The following is an 18854-nucleotide window of genomic DNA, read 5'->3' as shown; positions in this document are numbered from 1 at the left end:
CATTCCATCCAGCTTGGAGGATTCCTTTGAAATAACGCTGAGTTCCAACTGTTCCCAAATAAAGCTGAAAATGGAAGATCTTCTTTGCTGGAAAAATCAGACTTCTCTCTGGAGTGTAAGGTTCAAGTGCATTCTAAGAACTAAATAATAGAAGATTATGGACCGCATGGAGATGAGCGGAAAATAATTTTAATAACAGAGAACAAGAGTAAAATCCCTTTAAATACATTTATGGGGAAATGAGAATGTGGGATTCTGAATCTAAAAACAATAAAATGGCTGGAAAAGCAAGGGCAACTGATGAAATTTATTTTAGGTATTAACCCACCATCACTATGCCTCAAGGCCATGAAGGTTATCAGAAATTCATCTGGTTAACAAAAGGGTTGCCGGGGAGACTTAGGACCTCAGCTGTCTTCCTCTTTGAAAATTTCTCTGCTTCTCCAAAGGAAGCATGCATGAGGGATTTTTCAGCTTGCAAACAGCTTTCCTAGCTAACGCAGTCCTAGCAGAAGCTCGTCTGCAGGTGGTTCCTGTCCCTAAAGTGGAAAGAGTGGTGAAAAGCAGAGAGCTGATTGCACAAGAAGGTGATTTCTTATGGCCAATATGTAGCATGTTAATGGTTTTGTCACTGGAAAAGGTACAAGGAAAAGCTATGTAAACTGACACCCCCTCCGCCACTTTTCCAGCTTCACTCCAAAGGAAGCATGCATTCTGAATCAAAATAGGATACTTGGAGTAAGTCCCTAGTTTTCCATAATTCCTAGTTTTCCATAGATATTTTCTGCTGCTACCACAAAATGAGTTCCAGCAGTCCTCTTTCAGGTGTGTGAAAATCCCCATATAGTTTAGCAACATCAAAAAGATCAAAAGAAAAGCGTATGCTGCTTTGACAGGCTCTTTGGCAGGCATAGGCAAACTCGGCCCTCCAGATGTTTTGGGACTACAATTCCCATCATCCTTGACCACCGGTCCTGTTAGCTAGGGATCATGGGAGTTGCAGTCACAAAACATCTGGAGGGCTGAGTTTGCCTATGCCTGCTCTTTGGGCTATATAATAGTGCAGCTGTGGAGGAATTCTAATGGGATTATAAATGTAAAAACCGCTCTATGTATTTCCCAAATAAAGTTTTTTCCTACTATTTTTTATCTGACCATGAAACTTAGGCATTAAAAATTGAAGGAGCTTTGACAACGTAAACTGCTAATCAGGTGTAATATTTTAACTCTCAAACAGACTTTTAGTCAAATGGAGTGTTATGGTTCCTGAATTTTTTAATCCTGTCACAAAAAAGTGTGGTGCTATGAGACAGTATTGTTATTTTAATGTTTAGACAGGTTTTTAATCTAGTTACAACAGTCCCCTTAGAACAGTGTATCATAAGAGGTGTGAGGCTTCCATTAGCACTAGAAAATTAGGTACACATTAAACATGAGGTTATAATCCAGTTTCCAGGACAAAAGCCCTCCAGTCTAAAAATAGTAGTGAACATCTTCTTCTGACTCTTAATGACGGAATAAAAAGTGTTTGGCCAGCTATTTGCGCAAGTACTAATCTGCAAACGGTATGTCATGTACTGACTTCGTGTTCTGACTTTGTGAATTTATTTATTTTTAGCTGCAGCAGTCATCCTACGTATCAATAGCAAGCAATGCCAATCTTAGTGGGACATCTAGTATCCAGACCCAAGCCCGCCTGCCATTCAATGGGTGTGTATTGTGTAGATGTGTTTTAAGTAATCATTGCACAGCACGGAAAGACAGAGGATTGGGAGAAATATTTGGAGTTGTTCGGTGTTCAGCTGCTGAAGTGGTAGGTCATCTGCCTTGCGTGTAGGAGGTCTCAGGTCTCAGAATATCCAAATAGGGTTGATATTTTGCTTGGTCCTAAAAAGATACTTCCCAACTGTGAATTTTTGCAGGTTTTTTCCCCTTATGTGTCAGCCCAGTTACATTTTGCTTTATATGAAACCAGAGTCTTAAAATAGATAAAGATCTTACAGATGTAAAAACAATTCTCTCTCCCCATAAAAACTAGCTAAAATTATTCAAATCCTACCCAGGTTCCAAAAGGAAAAGTAATCCCACAAGAGTAGGGCAGGCACATCAAACACCTCTGCATATATTTTTATTCCTAATGAAGAGACTGAACAATCTTGGTCAACCGTATTGTTTCTGGTGGTTTGTTTATATGGGGGTAGTACAGTAGATCCCAAATATCTGGGCACACTTTGTTGTTACACCTGAAAAAATTAATTTTAGAATGTGGAAGAGTAAGACTTCCGACTGCTTTTTGAAGAGCCCAATACCTTTCCCCCCCTATGCATGAGTCACTGATATGGGCATGCCTGCTTAACTGAAAGGACACAGCCCCAAAGAAGCAACTTTTAGGGAGACACAGCAGGAAACAGCATCATAAGGCCAGGTGAATTTGCTGAGTCTATACTCAGTGACTGAATGATCCACTTACAGCTGATGCTCATGCAAAGCAGAATAACTAGTCCTTGACAAACTAAGCAGAAGAAAGCAATGCCAGAGCAGGTGATCATTCAGAGAAGCAGTAGATAACCTCTGTTATGCATTGACACAATGGACTTAAAGGACAGTTAAACTGATTTTTTTTTTAATCCTGATTCAGTAGCATTTTCCTTTTGGCACCACAGTTTGGGAATTACTTTTCTGATAAGTCATTTGGTGGAACCGCTTGCTCTGGAGGCATTTAAGATGCTCCTGCTCTCTGACCTTGGCACAAGGTGGGCTAGGTTGTGTAGTCTGAACTGTGGGGAACAGATGGGTCAATGTTCGCAGTATTGGTATTGCACATCTCAAATGACGCAATAGCTAATCAACATTTTGTCCTTTGGGCCAAAAAATGACTGAAGTCATTAAAACTGTTTTACAGAATAATTTCCTCCGAATCGGCAAACCGCCCCAGAAAGCCATGCAACTGTACAAAATCACTGTGTCTTAAGCTGTAAGTATAGCTGTTTTACTTTTTACCATCTTGAAATGTTAAAAGTAAAACCCTGTTTTTCCATCAGCAATAAAGTGGATGCATCACAGCAGAGGTAGCTAAAATCTTATTGGGCTCCCAGCACAGCCACTGGTCAGGGTTGTGGTCTAGCAGCACGTTAAACCCATTACAGATAAAATCTTGTGTTAGAGGAAGATCAAGTAGAGGCCACATTTCCCAGAGATTTCATATTTAAGGTGGTTATCTTAATCTCACTGCGGTAGAGACTATCTTTTGCATTTTAGACTTGGATAAAACCTGCACACTGCTGCTGAGATCCATGTGCATGATAGGATGAGGCCTCCTTGTGTAGTGATATGTTCTTGAGATCAAGATATGTGAGTGGGCAAAGAGGCTAAACGACGTTGCCTGCAACGCATCCTGGTTGGCTGAGTCGGAAGTTCAAGCAACTTTTCAGTATGCTGAATGCAAGCTCCTCCCGGTTCTAATTTAATGGCTACTAAGTTGAAGGGGAGGACACGGGTGGCGCTGTGGGTTAAACCACAGAGCCTAGGGCTTGCCGATCGGAAGGTCGGCGGTTCGGATCCCCGTGATGGTGTGAGCTCCCGTTGCTCGGTTCCAGCTCCTGTCAACCTAGCAGTTTGAAAGCACGTCAAAGTGCAAGTAGATAAATAGGTACCGCTCCGGCAGGAAGGTAAACGGCGTTTCCGTGCGCTGCTCTGGTTTCTCCAGAAGCGGCCTAGTCATGCTGGCCACATGACCCGGAAGCTGTACGCCGACTCCCTTGGCCAGTAAAGCGAGATGAGCGCTGCAACCCTAGAGTCGTCCGCAACTGGTCAGGGGTCCCTTTACCTTTTAAGTTGAAGGGGGGAAAGGCCTGCCCTTTCCTTTTCCTTCAGGGCCAAGCCACACAAGCTTTCTTCCTTGTGGGTGGAGTGTTGGAAGCCCTTTCTCTCCAGAGTTGCAAAGCCCCCGTGGTTCTGGCCTTGGGAGTTGCTGTTTGAGAGTTGCTGTTAAACCCACTTGGAAGGATGACGTGCCTGCCGTGAGTGTGATTGGAGGAGCCATGCAACCCCTTGCAATCTATGCTTGTTGTGCAGCCCTTGTGGGCGTTTTGTGTTCAAGCATCACGCGAGATTTCCCTTTCAGGTACTGCGATTGCTTTGCCAATGGCGAGTTCTGCAACAATTGCAACTGCACAAACTGCTATAACAATCTGGACCATGAAAATGACAGACAGAAAGCAATCAAGGTAAAGCTCTTCTCTTTCTAAAGCAAAACCAAACCTTGACAAAAAGACTTTTGTCTTTTGTGACCGGATGAAATGGTGTCTGCCAGTTCTTCCTGTGAAAGACTGGGTTTGCGTCTCCAACACTTGCATGTGGTGATGGATTTCTTTGCATCTGCCTTGCTAGGCCTGCCTTGACAGAAACCCAGAAGCCTTCAAGCCTAAAATAGGGAAGGGGAAGGAAGGCGAATCAGACAGGCGGCACAGCAAAGGTTGCAACTGCAAGCGGTCTGGATGTCTCAAAAACTATTGTGAATGCTACGAGGTAGGACCCAAAGTCTGCTGTATTTCTCTCGCAGTACTTTTTTGTCACTTCCCTCCCTGGTTCATTCTCACAGCATCTCCATGGTGGTTCCGTTTTTATTTTTTTTAACACACACTTATATTAGGCTCATAAATGTTATGTGAAATACTAATACAGTGGTACCTCTGGATGCGAACGGGATCCGTTCCGGAGCCCCGTTTGCATCCTGAAGCGAACGCAACCCGCATCTGCTCGTGGACGGGTCGCGATTTGCCGCTTCTGCACATGCGCGTGACGTCATTTTGAACATCTGCGCATGCGCAAGCGGCGAAACGCGGAAGTAACACACTCCGTTACTTCCGGGTTGCCACCGAGCGCAACCCAAAAATATTCATCCTGAAGTTACTTCAATCCAAGGTATGACTGTAACTCGGGTTACAGACGCTTCAGGTTACAGACTCCACTAACCCAGAAATACAACCTCGGGTTAAGAACTTTGCTTCAGGATGAGAACAGAAATCATGCAGCGGGAGGTCCCATTAGCTAAAGTGGTGCTTCAGGTTAAGAACAGTTTCAGGTTAAGAACGGACCTCCAGAATGAATTAAGTTCTTAACCCAAGGTACCACTGTATCCCTATTTTAAATCCAAAGCTATCTTCAGCCACAGGAACCCTCTTAAATAAAAATTCCTTCAGTGCTTCTGGAAAAGACCCAGGCTCTGACTTTGGGCAACCTCCACAGGGAAAGCAGTTCAGAGCCAGGAAGTAGCTTAACAAAGGCATTCTGCCATGTTTCTGCTTACTGTGTCACATCCATATAACTTCAAGAGCCCCTTGCGGACATGACTTCTACCTATATGAAAATGGGAGAATGAAAATCTCCAGTAGTTGAAGGATTTTATCCCCTAATTTTGCAGCATAATGAAAGATCAGTGATGCACTATTGCACATTAGGCAGTCATATTTATCCGGCTGATGTTGCACTGAAAGGTGTGTGCTAAACAGTAATCATTTTGAATACACAAATAAATCTGTGATTTTACAACACATAGCAAAACAATACCTCAAAGACTGCCTCTCCCCATATGAACTGATCTGGACCCTGTGAAAATCACCTGAGCCCCTTCTTCCTGTGCCCGGAGGGTGGCAAAAGGAGAATGGGCCTTTTATGCAGTGGCTCCCGATTTGTGGAATGCTCTCCCCAGGGAGGCTCGCCTGGCACCTTTGTTACATATCTTTAGTGCCTGGCAAAAATTGTTCCTCTATAACCAGGCTTTTAACATTCTATGGCCTTTCTGCAGGGCCTGCAAGACAACAGCTGTTCTGCCTGGCCTTTGGTTTGGACTTAGTCTGACCCTTATGTTTTCCTCCCCTTATGGTTTTGATCTATGGGCTACTATTAAAATGAGGCTGCATTTTAAATTGTATTTTTAACCTGTATTTTAAATTGGTTCCCCCCCCCATTATGTTTTTATTGTAATTTTACTGGTGTTAGCCTCCCTGAGCCCGGCTTTGGCCGGGGAGGGCAGGGTATAAACAAAATTATTATTATTATTATTATTATTAAAAAGGGTTTGTTGTGCTTTCCTTTTATTATGTATTTTGTGTTCTCATTTTGTATTTTTATGTTGCAAACTGCGCTGTGAACTTCGGATGAAGGGTGCTATACAAATTAAATAAATGAATGAATAGGCTTTTGTTTTTCTCCTGTTCAGGCAAAGATCATGTGTTCTTCAATTTGCAAATGTATTGGCTGCAAGAACTTTGAAGAAAGCCCAGAGCGGAAGACGTTGATGCACTTGGCTGACGCTGCTGAAGTGCGAGTCCAGCAACAAACTGCCGCAAAGACAAAGTTGTCCTCGCAGATTTCAGACCTGCTGACAAGGCCAGCCCCGGTGTTGACCAGCGGAGGGGGAAGGTGTGCTTACTTCCATTTTGTTGATGTCATGCAGTCTCTTCTGTGCTGTTAAACAATGCTGTAGGATGAGAGAAATAGAGGGCATAAAGAAATAAAAATTATTCCCCCCCCCCAGTCCCAAAGAGCAAAGAAGCCAAGACTTTTCTTGGCTTCCTCTTTAGCCACGCACAACCTCTCCAGCCGGGAGAGGCTGCGCGCGGCTTTGGCAGAAGCCAAGACAGCGAGCGGGATGGATCCCGCTCGCTGTCTTGGCTTCCTTTTTAGCCGTGGGGCGGGGGCAGGGGAAGCCCGAGTTTCCCCAGCCCCCAGAACGGGTCCGGGAGCGGGGGCGAGGTTGCGCAAAACCTCGCCTTCGCTCCCAGAGCTTGCTGCTATCCGCAAGCCTTCTGAGCCCGGCGGGAACTCCCCTTCATTTTTGGAGAGGAAGGAGTGCGTCCTATAGGGCGAAAAATACGGTACATAGTACTACACATTAATAGGTGTGTGTACATGCTGTTTCCCTGCCTTTTCCCTTTAGCTTTTAAGGGCTTTAAACCCCTTTAAACCTGGAGGGAGGGATCTGTGGAAATGATGAACGAAAGCCATTGTCAGCCTGGATTTATAAAGATTGTGGAGAAAAAGAAAAGCACATTGCTATTCACACGTAAGTGTGTGTTTGAGGAACTGCATCTGATCTTCCTTGCTTTTACAGATAGATACCTTGATACTTAATTTAGGGAAAAAGGAGTCTGATTGTCAGTTATAATGTGCTAAGGCTTGTTCTTGTTTTCTTCTAGGTTGCCATTTACATTTGTAACGAAGGAAGTTGCCGAAGCGACGTGTGACTGCTTACTTGCGCAGGCGGAGCAGGCCGAGAAGGCAGGAAAGTCAAAGGCAGTAGCAGAACGGATGATTCTAGAGGAATTTGGACGTTGTCTGATGAGAATCATAAATTCAGCAGGAAAGTCCAAAAGCGACCCTTGTGCCACGAACTGCTAACTCTTGAAATGAGCTGTGGTCTGAACGGGACACTAAAAGGCACAGGGACACTTTTTAGTTCACATCAGATGTAGTTTTAGTCCATTCTTAATTTGGTGCTGCTTAGTTTTCATTGGTGTATGTTAATATTGAAGCTTTGTAATGACGTGTACCTTTTTAGCTTAACACTTTTACTTCATGCATATGGCGTGTATCTTTGTCCTCTCAACTTCATGGGACTGCACAGAGTTGAGATTCTCTCCCCCCCCCCCATTTCTCTCTTAAAAAACGTTTCTTCTGGCAATTCTTTTTAAATTATTATTTGCAATGTATAGTGTTATATTTTGTATGCAGGTGGGTGGGAAGACATCCGACAGACAGGCTTTCAGGAACATCTCTTTGCAAACCTAGTTGAAATGACATTTGGCCAGCATCACAACACAGATTTTGTTGCAACAGTGAATAGCAGTACATCCTTGGATAAGGCAATGTTGAAAGGAAGTCAGTTAAAATAAATATTTGCTGGAAAGCAGTAGTTAGCCACAGTCCTGACTGCAGTGGGGAAGTTTATTGTACAGATCTTACTATTAGTATATATTAAGAATAACGCATTATCAGAGCTAGACCCAGAAATATCTAACTATGATATACAAAAAATCAAGGTGAAAATTTATATCATAGCCTCAAACAGCATAAAACAACATTTATAGTAAGTTTTTTAAAAATAATGTATCACTGTAATACATATTCCAAATTTTAATAAACTGTTTTCATTCGATTTCAAAGAGATTATCAATATGTTGTTTGACAAATTTTAATGTAGCTAGGGATTTTTAAAAACATTTCTGCCAGGTCCCAAATGTTAGCCAACCCCCTCTGAAGGATTGAAGGCAAATCTCTCTCTCTGTCTTGAATCTAGCTATCCTTATAAGGAAGTAATCAAGTTTCCCTGTAACTTCCTGATCTTTTTAAGAGTGTGCTCTTTGAGATATGTGACTATAATTGCCAAAGGATCTTCTGGTAGCATTAATACCACTTAATATTCATTGATACCTTACAACTCCCCCAGATCATTTAAGCTTTGTACCCTTCCAGTGCATGAAGTTGGGGGGGGGGAATCATTTATTGGGTTAATGATGTAAGATGTAAGCAATGCTTGATGATGCTACGTACCCTCTAAAGAGCACTTTGCAATGTGCCACACCTTTTAAATTGATATATGGGTGCAAGGGGAGCATAACTCTTAGTCTATATAAAAGGTTACATGGTTTTGCTCACTGAAAGCCCCAAACCATTTCCCCAATATCCAGATACCAGCCAGGATACCAAAAGCACATGAGTACTCTTCTGCCTCTTGAGTTTCTCAAACAGCAGTTTCCCCTTCCCTCAGACTCCATAGCAAATTGTTTTGAAGGGGGATTTTGAAAAGGAATTTGCAGTTGGCCTGGAGGGGTTGGGAGTAAAAAGAAAAAAATCCCCTTAAGGGCAGCTAAAATGGCTCTTTGGATCCCAGCTAGTCAGTGGGAATACTTAATGGTTCAAGTGTGTCTTCAAATGACCTACTTGGGTTTTATTTTAAATGTGATCAGTGAGGTGTTGAGGGTTAAACTTCTAAAGATGTGGTGTTTTATTGTGTTTTAACAATGTGGCAGTCACCTGCAGATTTGAGGTGACAATCCAACACTGCTTCACTTAATCCCATTGAGTTCGACAGATTTAAGTGCACCTGTGTCTGTTAGATTGTGGCTGCAGTGCGTCAGACAACGGAGCTTTCCATTCAGAAATTTATCCGAAGTAAACTGCATCTGCCTTGCCACTCACTGTGTCATTTTGTTTCTGTTTTTGTATACGCCTCAAGTTTTAGCTTACTTATTAAAAAGTATGTTTTAGCAGTGCACTGGCTGACACGTCCTAGTAAGACAAAGCTAAACCTCATAATTCCTTGGTGGAACAGAACCCCCACTCCACCCCACCCCCCATGAAATAGCATTATTTTGGGTGGAGATGCTTCAAAGTGAAAGCCTTTGTAAAAAATATTATTAAATTGCTAAACACACTTGCATGGTTTTCTAATGCAGCAAATGATTCAATCATTCTAAGTTTCATGAATGGATATAAATCTCATGCTTGAATTAGCAAGCACTTGCTATTATCTTAGTCTGCTCTGTATTACTTCAGTTCTTTACCCCCAAAGGGACAGCATAGAACTGTACATATATATTTTGTTTTGTAACTGTGTATGTATACACATAGCAGGCTGGCATATACGTACACTCAACCCTGAAAGGGAAGCTGTTTTTCCTTTTACCAGAATTGTTTTATGAGTAGAACTCTTGACTTGGAGTCAAAAGTCAGTGTGTTACCTTTTCAGAGTAGATGGTGAAGCTCACCTTTTTACTAATTCCATAAGTGTCCATATGATAAGAGATGTATAAATGTAAATTAGTGTAAGTGGATAAAATAATACTTGATCAAGTTATTTTTTTGAACATGCATACTTTGATCTAGAACTGAATATGTGTTTAATTTTGTACATACTCTTGTGTCTTATTCTAACTTGCACCTTTTGTGATGTGTATTTATAAGTGTGCAGAAAACCTTTTGTGAAGTTTGGATTCCGGTTGTAGATTATGTATGATGGAATTGCGTGTAAAAGATATGAAGAAGGTGCAATCAAAGATGTGCTTTTCTGTCCCCCACTCCCTCCCCCCCCCTTTAGAACAAGCTCTTTCCTGTATTTAGCTTGGTTCTTCCCGTCTTCTGCTTTTGTGTTTTTGAACATGGTTCCCTGCATGAAACTGCTGAACAAGTTAGTTAAAATTAACATCAAGATCCTGGGAGGAATCTACGAAACACTCGTGCAGTACAGCGTCTCCAAATTAGTGTTTCTCCTGCATTTGTGGCATGATTGGAAAATGCCCAGCTGGAATGCTTTTGTATCATACCCATTGTCAGCAGATTTTGAGAGGGGAGGGTGTCGGGGATTAATTTTCTAGTTCTGGTTTACATCTAAAATAGATTGAAATTTATATTTACTAGACCTATTCAAAGAATACACTTTTCTATATTGTAAAAACAAATGTCAGATAAATCACAAAGAAAAAAAATAAAAAGTTTATACTATTCTGTACACGTGAATGTTTGCACTTTTTTCTTTGATAAGAACCTTTACATTCCTCATTACTACCAGGTTTTATTAGCATTAATGAGGCAATTTCCTTGAGAGGAATTTGTCCGAGCTTAAAATGCTTTATCATCTTAAATCCTCAATATGTCCAATGCAGAATTTCTTCTCTTTCCTCCCCAGCTGTCCTCTTCCCATACACTTTCCCATTTTCCCCGTTGAACAGGACATAGCCTTGGTTTTATTTGATTCATCATTTGTTCCCCATAATTCACTGGCAAGTCATGTTCCTTCTCGCTTTACAACATTGCAAAACCATGGCATTTCGCTTGACCCTCCTATCAGATGTCAAATAGATAAACAATTACATGACTTTCCATAGACATCTGAAGGCAGACCTGGATCAAGAAGCTTTTAATGTCTGTTGTTTCATCGTGTGTTTTATATATTCTGTTGGAAGCCACCCAGAGCGGCTGGGACAACCTAGTCAGATGGACAGGATGCAAGTAATAAATTATTATTATTAATATCCCACTCCAGATGGTTCGTGAGAGCAACACTCACCATCAACATTGGGCAATACTGGTGTGCTTTGGCACAGGCCTCAACTCAGCAGAAGGTGAATGAAGATGCTGCTGTTGTTTTCTTTTTTTAAAAAAAGATATTTATTGTGATTTTTAAAACACCAAACATACAAATTAGAATAAAGAAAAAGTAGAAAAGAAAAAAAAAGATACAGATTAGAGTAAATGTTATTCACAAATCATACTTTCATAATCTTCAGACTTCCTCACATCTCCCTTCCCTGTGTTCTCATTCATATCGTTACATGCAGCAATTTATTACCTTACTTCCATTCTTATTATATAAATCTCCAATATTATGTTCCAACTTTTGCTTAGTTTTATCATAAAATAAACTACTTAACTCGAACATAATGTTACTTCAAATTACGTCCTTTTCACTTATTTTCATATGTCTTACAATAAGATTACTGCTGCCATGTTTCTTTCGATCGTGCATTCTCCTAGCATTCATACAACTTGTAATGTTTTTGTAAATAGTCTTTAAATTTTTTCCAGTCCTCTTCCACCATCTCTTCTCCCAGGTCTCGAATTCTGCCGGTCATTTCAGCCAACTCCATGTATTCTATCAGTTGCATCTGCCATTCTTCCAGTGTGGGTAAATCTTGGGTCTTCCAATACTTTGCGATGAGTATTCTTGCTGCTGTTGTTGCATACATAAAAAAAGTTTTATCTTTCTTTAACAATGCCCAGAAGGAAGGCCTCTGGTTTCTTAAGGAAGGTATACTTAAATACCTTTTGTAACTCATTATAAATCATTTCCCAGAAGGCCTTGATCCTTGGGCACGTCCACCAGAGGTGAAAGAATGTTCCTTCAGCTGCTGTTGTTTTCTTATGTCATTGAAAACTGATGTTACTACAGGGCTGAGGATATAAAACAGGAATGGACAACATCATTAAAACTAGGCTGTTTTGTGTAGTCCTCGGAGGTAAGCATGCTGTGATAGCTTCATAACTTCATGCACTTTTACAAACAGCCATGTTGCAAGGTAACGGGAGAAAGAAGGCTGTAAGTTGTTAGGAAAGGCACACATTTATTCTAATTGCATTTCCCCTCAGAATTTTAGCCAAGAATTCGGCCTCTTCCCAATGGGAAGACCCATCAACGTCCTCTCCAGTTTCTTAAGTCCACAACTCGACTGCACAGCCAGTCTTGCGTGCAGCAGCTCCCAGTGCTTTGTAAACATTGGCTCGATTGTCCAGGAATGGAAAGTTTTTAGAGAAAAGTCATTCTACTAACTTAATCACTGATTTTCATTGCACCATCATGTGGAAGCAAGCCCTAATAAGCAGGAAGTGCTCCTGCCCCAAATACTACACGGACATGAAAGTAGCGCTGTGTAAACAAGGCATCTCATTTGATCTCCCACAATAGCCTTGTGAGGGAGGACAGGCCGAGAGAGGCATTGGCTGGCGCCACCTCCAGGTAGTACACACAGGGAGCTTTCATGGGAATTCAAGCCCTGGTCTCCCAGGGTCAGAGTCGGAAACCGTAGCCACTAGGTCCTTCCTGGACGTCCAATGTTTATTAGGGGGGGGAAACTTTTAGTCCATAAAAAAACAAGACCCTTTCCTTCTCAACCCCACCCTGTCCCCACAAGAAGACAATCCAATTTAAGTCATAGAATCATAGAGTTGGAAGAGACCACAAGGGCCATCGAGTCCAACCCCCTGCCAAGCAGGAAACACCATCAGAGCACTCCTGACATATGGTTGTCAAGCCTCTGCTTAAAGACCTCCAAAGTAGGAGACTCCACCACACTCCTTGGCAGCAAATTCCACTGTCGAACAGCTCTTACTGTCAGGAAGTTCTTCCTAATGTTTAGGTGGAATCTTCTTTCTTGTAGTTTGGATCCATTGCTCCGTGTCTGCTTCTCTGGAGCAGCAGAAAACAACCTTTCTCCCTCCTCTATGTGACATCCTTTTATATATTTGAACATGGCTATCATATCATGGTGGTGCCATTATTTACTTATTTAATGAAATTTATAGACTGCTTGATTGTGATGCTGCAGCATTCTGCAATAACTGCAGCTTCCAGTTCAAAAGACACCCTTCCAATGTCAGACTCTGTCCTGAAGACAGGGTTGGAACCGCTGCCCCCAAATCACATTTGCTTGAGCCTGTCCAGGAGGATACCATGGTTAACTGCATCAAATGCCAATGAGATAACAAGAAGCAGGAGCAAGGTCACACTCCCCGTCCCACGCTCTGCAAAGGACATCCTTCTGCTTGGACTACTGCAATGCACTCTACGTGGGGCTACCTTTGAAGGTGACCCGGAAACTACAACTAATCCAGAATGCGGCAGCTAGACTGGTGATTGGGAGCGGCCGCCGAGACCATATAACACCAGTCTTGAAAGACCTACATTGGTTCCCAGTACATTTCCGAGCACAATTCAGTGTTGGTGTTGAACTTTAAAGCCCTAAAAGGCCTCGGCCCAGTATACCTGAAGGAGCATCTCCACCTCCATCGTTCTGTCTGGACACTGAGGTCCAGCACCGAGGGCCTTCTGGCAGTTCCCTCATAGCGACAAGCTAAGTTACAGGGAACCAGGCAGAGGGCCTTCTCAGTGGCGGCACCCGTCCTGTGGAACGCCCTCCCGCCAGATGTCAAAGAGAAGAACAACTACCTGACATTTAGAAGACATCTATCTGGACAAGATATAAGGACTTACTCGAAAATAAAACCCCAAGGTGGTTGTCACTGATGGAAGCGAAGGCTCAGAAAAGGCTCAATAGGGAGGCCAAATGGCCGAAATATTGGGAAATTCTGGAACAAGAGGGAGATAGATTAAAACTGCTGAGTTTTGAAAAACTAAAAAATAAAGTGCGAGACTGGCTTCATTATTATCAAATAATGGAGGCTTACGATTTGGACAAGAAAATTGGCTTCCAGGTGGAAAAATCAAAATTGGAAACAGAACTGTTAGATCCCCAAACTAAGAACTTGTCAAGAATGTATAACTTGCTGTTGAAATGGAATACTCAGGATGAAATGGTGAAATCAGCTATGATTAAATGGGCACAAGATGTTAGACATAATATTATGATGGCTGACTGGGAACGGTTATGGACCACAGGTATGAAGTTCACTGCATGCAATGCCTTAAGAGAGAATATAATGAAAATGATTTACAGGTGGTACATGACACCAGTCAAGCTTGCAAAAATATATCATTTGCCTGATAATAAATGCTGGAAATGTAAAGAGACTGAAGGTACATTCTTTCACCTTTGGTGGACATGCCCAAGAATTAAGACTTTCTGGGAGATGATCTATAATGAAATGAAAAAGGTATTTAAGTATACCTTTCTGAAGAAACCAGAGGCCTTTCTCCTGGGCATGGTCGGCCAAATGGTGCCAAAGAAGGATAAAACTTTTTTTATGTATGCAACAACAGCAGCAAGAATACTTATCACGAAGTATTGGAAGACACAAGATCTACCCACCCAGGAAGAATGGCAGATGAAGTTGATGGACTATATGGAATTGGCGGAAATGACTGGCAGAATCCGAGACCAGGGAGAAGAGTCGGTGGAAGAAGATTGGAAGAAATTTAAAGTTTATTTACAGAAACATTGTAAAATTAAGGAATGTTAGAAGGATGTTGGAATGAAGTTATGTGGCTCTAGCAGAAATGTTATAAGAAAAAATAGATTGTTAATTGGTGAGAATGTAGAGTTACACTATATTAAGATAAATTATTAGGATAAAAACAAAGAGGGAAAGGATTTGCTGAAATAGCAAATTGAACTAGAATACTGTACAAAAAAGGGAGGTGTGAGGAGGTCAGGGAAACAAGCAAATGAAAGATAAGTTATGGAAGGATTGATTTGTTTCCCCCCTCTTTTTTTCTTTCAATGGTTTTTCTTTTTTTGTGTTTTTGCATTTCTTCTTCTTTCTTTTTTTCAATTCTGTAATCTTCCAAAATCTTAATAAACATTACTTTAAAAAAAAGACATTTATAAGACATCTGAAGGCAGCCCTGTTTAGGGAAGCTTTTAATGTTTAATAGGTTATTGTATTTTAGTGTTCTGTTGGAAGCCGCCCAGAGTGGCTGGGGAAACCCAGCAGATGGGCGGGGTATAAATAATAAATTATTATTATTATTATCCATCAGAACAACCAGAGCAGACTATGTTCTGTGGCCAGGTCTGAACAACAGATTGGAACTCAATACTATGCTTCCTCCATAGCCACATCCTTCTGGGCATTGTACTCTTCCATGCTTGCCTCAAATTTGCTGAGGACGTGCTGGCAGACACCCATGAGATCCTCCAGCCCCTTCTGCAATACAGTATATTGACAGCCGGTAGGCCTCTTTTGGTCTGGATGCGGAGGTTTATTTTACTACAGGTTTTCTGTCAAACCTCCCAATGAATGTAATTGTTTACAGTAATTTTTCAAGTAAGTTATAAACTCCCCATTATTTATTAAAGCCAGCCTCTTCTTGGTTTCTAATTCTTCCTGTAAGTTTTGCCATTTCAGCAGAATTCATCAATTTTGTCTGCCATTCTTCCTTAATCGGAATTGTGACTTCTTCCCATCTCTGGATATTTCCCCTTTTTTCCTTGGACATTTATCCACCCGATCCTCCACACAAGTGAATAATATCACAGAAATCAAGACAGCAAATATCCAAACCACCCAAAAATCCAGCAGGAATTCATATTTTTCTTTCAGAAGGATGGGTGATGCTATATCCACAGAACTCCACTTCAGGGTTTTTCATGATCATGTATGGAAGGGAGTTACCAAGGGTGTGGTCCTCATTGTGAAGCACAAACGTAAAACAGTTCTTATCTGTCTCATCTGCTCAAACCATCTGCAGCACTCGCGGCTCCTTCCCGTCCTCCTCGTCCCCCATTCTCAGGTCATAGACTTCTTATAATACTATTTCTCCCCGCTCCCTAACGCTGGGCTCAGAGCGGCGTCGCTCTAGGGTTCGGCATCTTTGTAGTGACAGCCCTATCGAACGGAAAGCACGGCTGGGTTTCGCAAACCGCCTGCGTCAAGGAGGAACGTGCACGCAGGTCTACATGTTTCGTAGCTCTACGTGCTCGCCACCGTTGGTTGAAAGGCCGTTCGAACCGCCGCCATCGCGGATTCCGTTATCCTTATTGGCTCCCCTTCCTGGCCTGAAGCCCTTTCTGATTGGCTCGCGCTCCATCTTCGTGTGTATATATAAAACCGTTCTTCTCATTGGTGAGTTCTTCTTTAAGGCTCCGTAGATCCGATTGGTTGCTTTTCCTTTCTATCATTCTGAAAACGTAATGGACCAGCGTACCGGAGGCGGAAGAGGATGTCAGGACCCAATGAAAAGCAGCGTACGGCTAAGAGCCAATGAGAGCACGGCCGCGCTAGGCGTGAGTTTGGCTATACCCGCGTGCTTTGGCAATTCAATTCCTTTCGGGTTTCGTCCTTTGTGGAGTGCGGGTCTCTGCGTAGAATATGAGGGGTTTGCAGTAGCTTTGTCCTTAGGTTCATTTAACGGCGTGGGCGGACGATTATTATGACTACTGTTGTTATTTTCCTCTTCCCCCTTTAAATGTATTAATTTAAATACATTTAAATGTATTTAATTGCTACTAATTTGGCGTCTAGTGAGAGGAACTTGAAAAATTGCCGGGGGTGGGAACCCAAAGCAATTTTTTCCAATTTATTGGGGGAAGCTGGGGACCCCCACTCGTTTTCCGTATTCTTTTCCAGACCTTTAGGCTTGAATGGAACTTTTCACTGTGATGAGGTGGGTCCATTTCTTCTGGTTAAGGGAGAGTCTTTAGAACGTACAGTGGTTGCTTTCTGGTCATAACTCGTAACTCCCCTCCACCCCAATCCTTCAAATTTTGCCTTTGTTGCAACAGGAGACACAAGTTAGGAATAATCATCATCATAATTTGTCATTTATTTATAAGTTATTTATACCCCGCCCATCTGGCTGGAAGAAATTACAGTACTTGGCACAAATTGCCGGGCAATGTTCATAGCCAGGAAGCCATAACTTCCTAAGACAGAACTCAATACTGGAATATTAGTGCTCCTGGTTATTCAGTACAGTGGAGGCAGCAGCGAGACCTCTTTAATGTTGCTTGAAGGTGCACCCCCACTTCTGATAAGACTTGCAGGTAGTCTTAATATGTGTTTTACGTGCTCTTTTTTGTGTTGCAGAGGGAAAGGAGAATTGCTTTTCCATAGATAGGGACTTCATGACAGCAAGGAGTCTCAAACTTCTTGAGGTATGACTGTTGCTCTGAACATCATTTGGCATAGGTTTTGTACTTTTATATTTTGAGGACTTGTTTTTGCCAGTGTCATAAAAAATGTTCATTTTCATTGTTGATTTTTGGAAGTTTTAGTACAAAGTATCCTTAAAATGTGTGGAATCTACTTTTTAAAAAAGCTCCCAAATTGAACATGATTTCATGTAGATTCTACATCAGTATTGTAGGTTTATTTTTCATTTCTGGTAGTACTTGCCTGGTGTCCAGTGATTAAACCTTTTTTTGCTGTTCACATCATGATTTGCTGTGATTACTATTCTTGAAGATGAGGACACAGGATTTAAAGTAACATTTCAGATTCTTGAACATTGTATTTTCTATATCTCTAGCTATCTTTTGATATTTACTTAATTAGAATTCATTTTCCTGCTTTCAGGCATAAAGAATCTTCCAGGATAATCAGGTAAGATTTAAAGCATTTGTGAAAATGGTGAAATTAAGAGCTAATACTCATGAACCTCTTGTCCATACAAGTAGATCTGAGTTGTAGGGCGGCATCGTTTGTCATTCTACAATCCTGTGGTCTAGGGTAGCTGAAAAAAGTACTGCTGTGATCATACTGTATTTGTTTTCCTATTAAAACATGGTGTCCATGTGAACATGTACTATTAGGTTTGCTCAGATGGATAGAAAATATTGTGCAAATCAGCCCCAGTAAATATTCTAGATTTTGTGCATAGTTGACACACACAGAAAGTTTTTTAGATATGTGCCATAGCTGTCAACTTACAGATTTGAAAATAAGGGACCTTCAGCCTCACCTATTCCAGGGACTCCAGTCTTCCTGTCCTCCTGCAGTCTGGTCAAACTCATGCTGGTAGCTTCGAGAACACTGTCCAACCAACTTTGTAACCAGAGGTTCAACTGAATAGAATCTGAATCACATGCACCACAAGGCCTATGCAGCCTCAAATTAAGATGGCTCCCCAGCCTGGCTTTGCACTGCAAAGTTTGCAGCAGCACATGCAACAAAATACAAGGCATGCAAGCTCCACCCCCACCCCCCAGTCGTTCTTAGACTCATTGGGTGAGCCTCCCTCCTCCCTGGCCGGCAGGGAGGGAGGGAGAGGAGCTGCTTCCTTTGAAATTTAAGGGACATCCATCAATAAGGGACAGCAGCAGGACATGGCGCTGGAATAAGGGACTGTCCCTTCAAATAAGGGACACTTGACAGCTATGATATGTGCATGTTATATAACGTTTGTACCCTGCTCTCTTAAGTATTTGGAACAGTGTATGTATAGTTCCCATATAGCTTTCCCATATAAGCAGTTTAACTTCAACAGTAGAATTGCATAATGTGCTTTTATTTATTCTCCCACTTCCCAGTATTTTTTAAAAGATAGATAGGGGTATATCACAGTGAGCATGCTAGAGAGGGAAGTTCATTTTTAACTGTTGTGTCCAAAATTAAGTCCTGAGCTCTTAAAATTACTAATTTTACTAATTAAAAGCTGTTTCCTGTGTGTGTCTTCCTAA

General features: G+C 41.8%; 3 protein-coding genes across 11 annotated transcripts in view; 2 read left to right on the top strand and 1 right to left on the bottom strand.

The window, feature by feature from the left end:
- LIN54 (lin-54 DREAM MuvB core complex component) overlaps positions 1 to 10512 on the top strand; it is a 35208-nt gene extending 24696 nt beyond the window's left edge. For all 7 annotated transcript variants that reach the window (XM_083458696.1, XM_083458699.1, XM_083458701.1 and 4 more), the window contains 6 exons: positions 1619 to 1710; positions 2903 to 2974; positions 4124 to 4226; positions 4390 to 4527; positions 6221 to 6423; positions 7200 to 10512. In XM_083458696.1, the coding sequence (XP_083314822.1) occupies positions 1619 to 1710; positions 2903 to 2974; positions 4124 to 4226; positions 4390 to 4527; positions 6221 to 6423; positions 7200 to 7401 (810 nt within the window). In that variant the 3' untranslated portion in view covers positions 7402 to 10512. The remainder of the gene's footprint in view (positions 1 to 1618; positions 1711 to 2902; positions 2975 to 4123; positions 4227 to 4389; positions 4528 to 6220; positions 6424 to 7199) is intronic.
- Positions 10513 to 13029: 2517 nt separating this feature from the next.
- Positions 13030 to 15983, bottom strand: LOC310686000 (DNA-directed RNA polymerases I and III subunit RPAC2-like). Its single transcript, XM_083459158.1, is given in 4 exon segments — positions 13030 to 13325; positions 15221 to 15384; positions 15387 to 15444; positions 15771 to 15983. Coding segments are annotated over 3 exon segments (231 nt in total). The 5' UTR covers positions 15833 to 15983; the 3' UTR covers positions 13030 to 13325; positions 15221 to 15273.
- Positions 15984 to 16485: 502 nt separating this feature from the next.
- Positions 16486 to 18854, top strand: part of SEC31A (SEC31 homolog A, COPII coat complex component) — a 62843-nt gene continuing 60474 nt past the window's right edge. The window contains exons 1-3 of one of the 3 annotated variants that reach the window (XM_083520480.1): positions 16486 to 16840; positions 17263 to 17330; positions 17752 to 17778. The gene's annotated coding sequence lies outside the window, so the exon portion shown is untranslated. The remainder of the gene's footprint in view (positions 16841 to 17262; positions 17331 to 17751; positions 17779 to 18854) is intronic. The other 2 variants (XM_083520486.1, XM_083520482.1) reach the window with 2 other exon arrangements.

The sequence above is a fragment of the Podarcis liolepis genome, assembly GCF_965112155.1.
Source record: "Podarcis liolepis genome assembly, chromosome: 9".
Taxonomy (NCBI): Eukaryota; Metazoa; Chordata; class Lepidosauria; order Squamata; family Lacertidae; genus Podarcis; species Podarcis liolepis.
The sequence above is the reverse complement of the archived record's forward strand: the minus strand, read 5'-3'. Positions and strand labels throughout refer to the sequence as shown.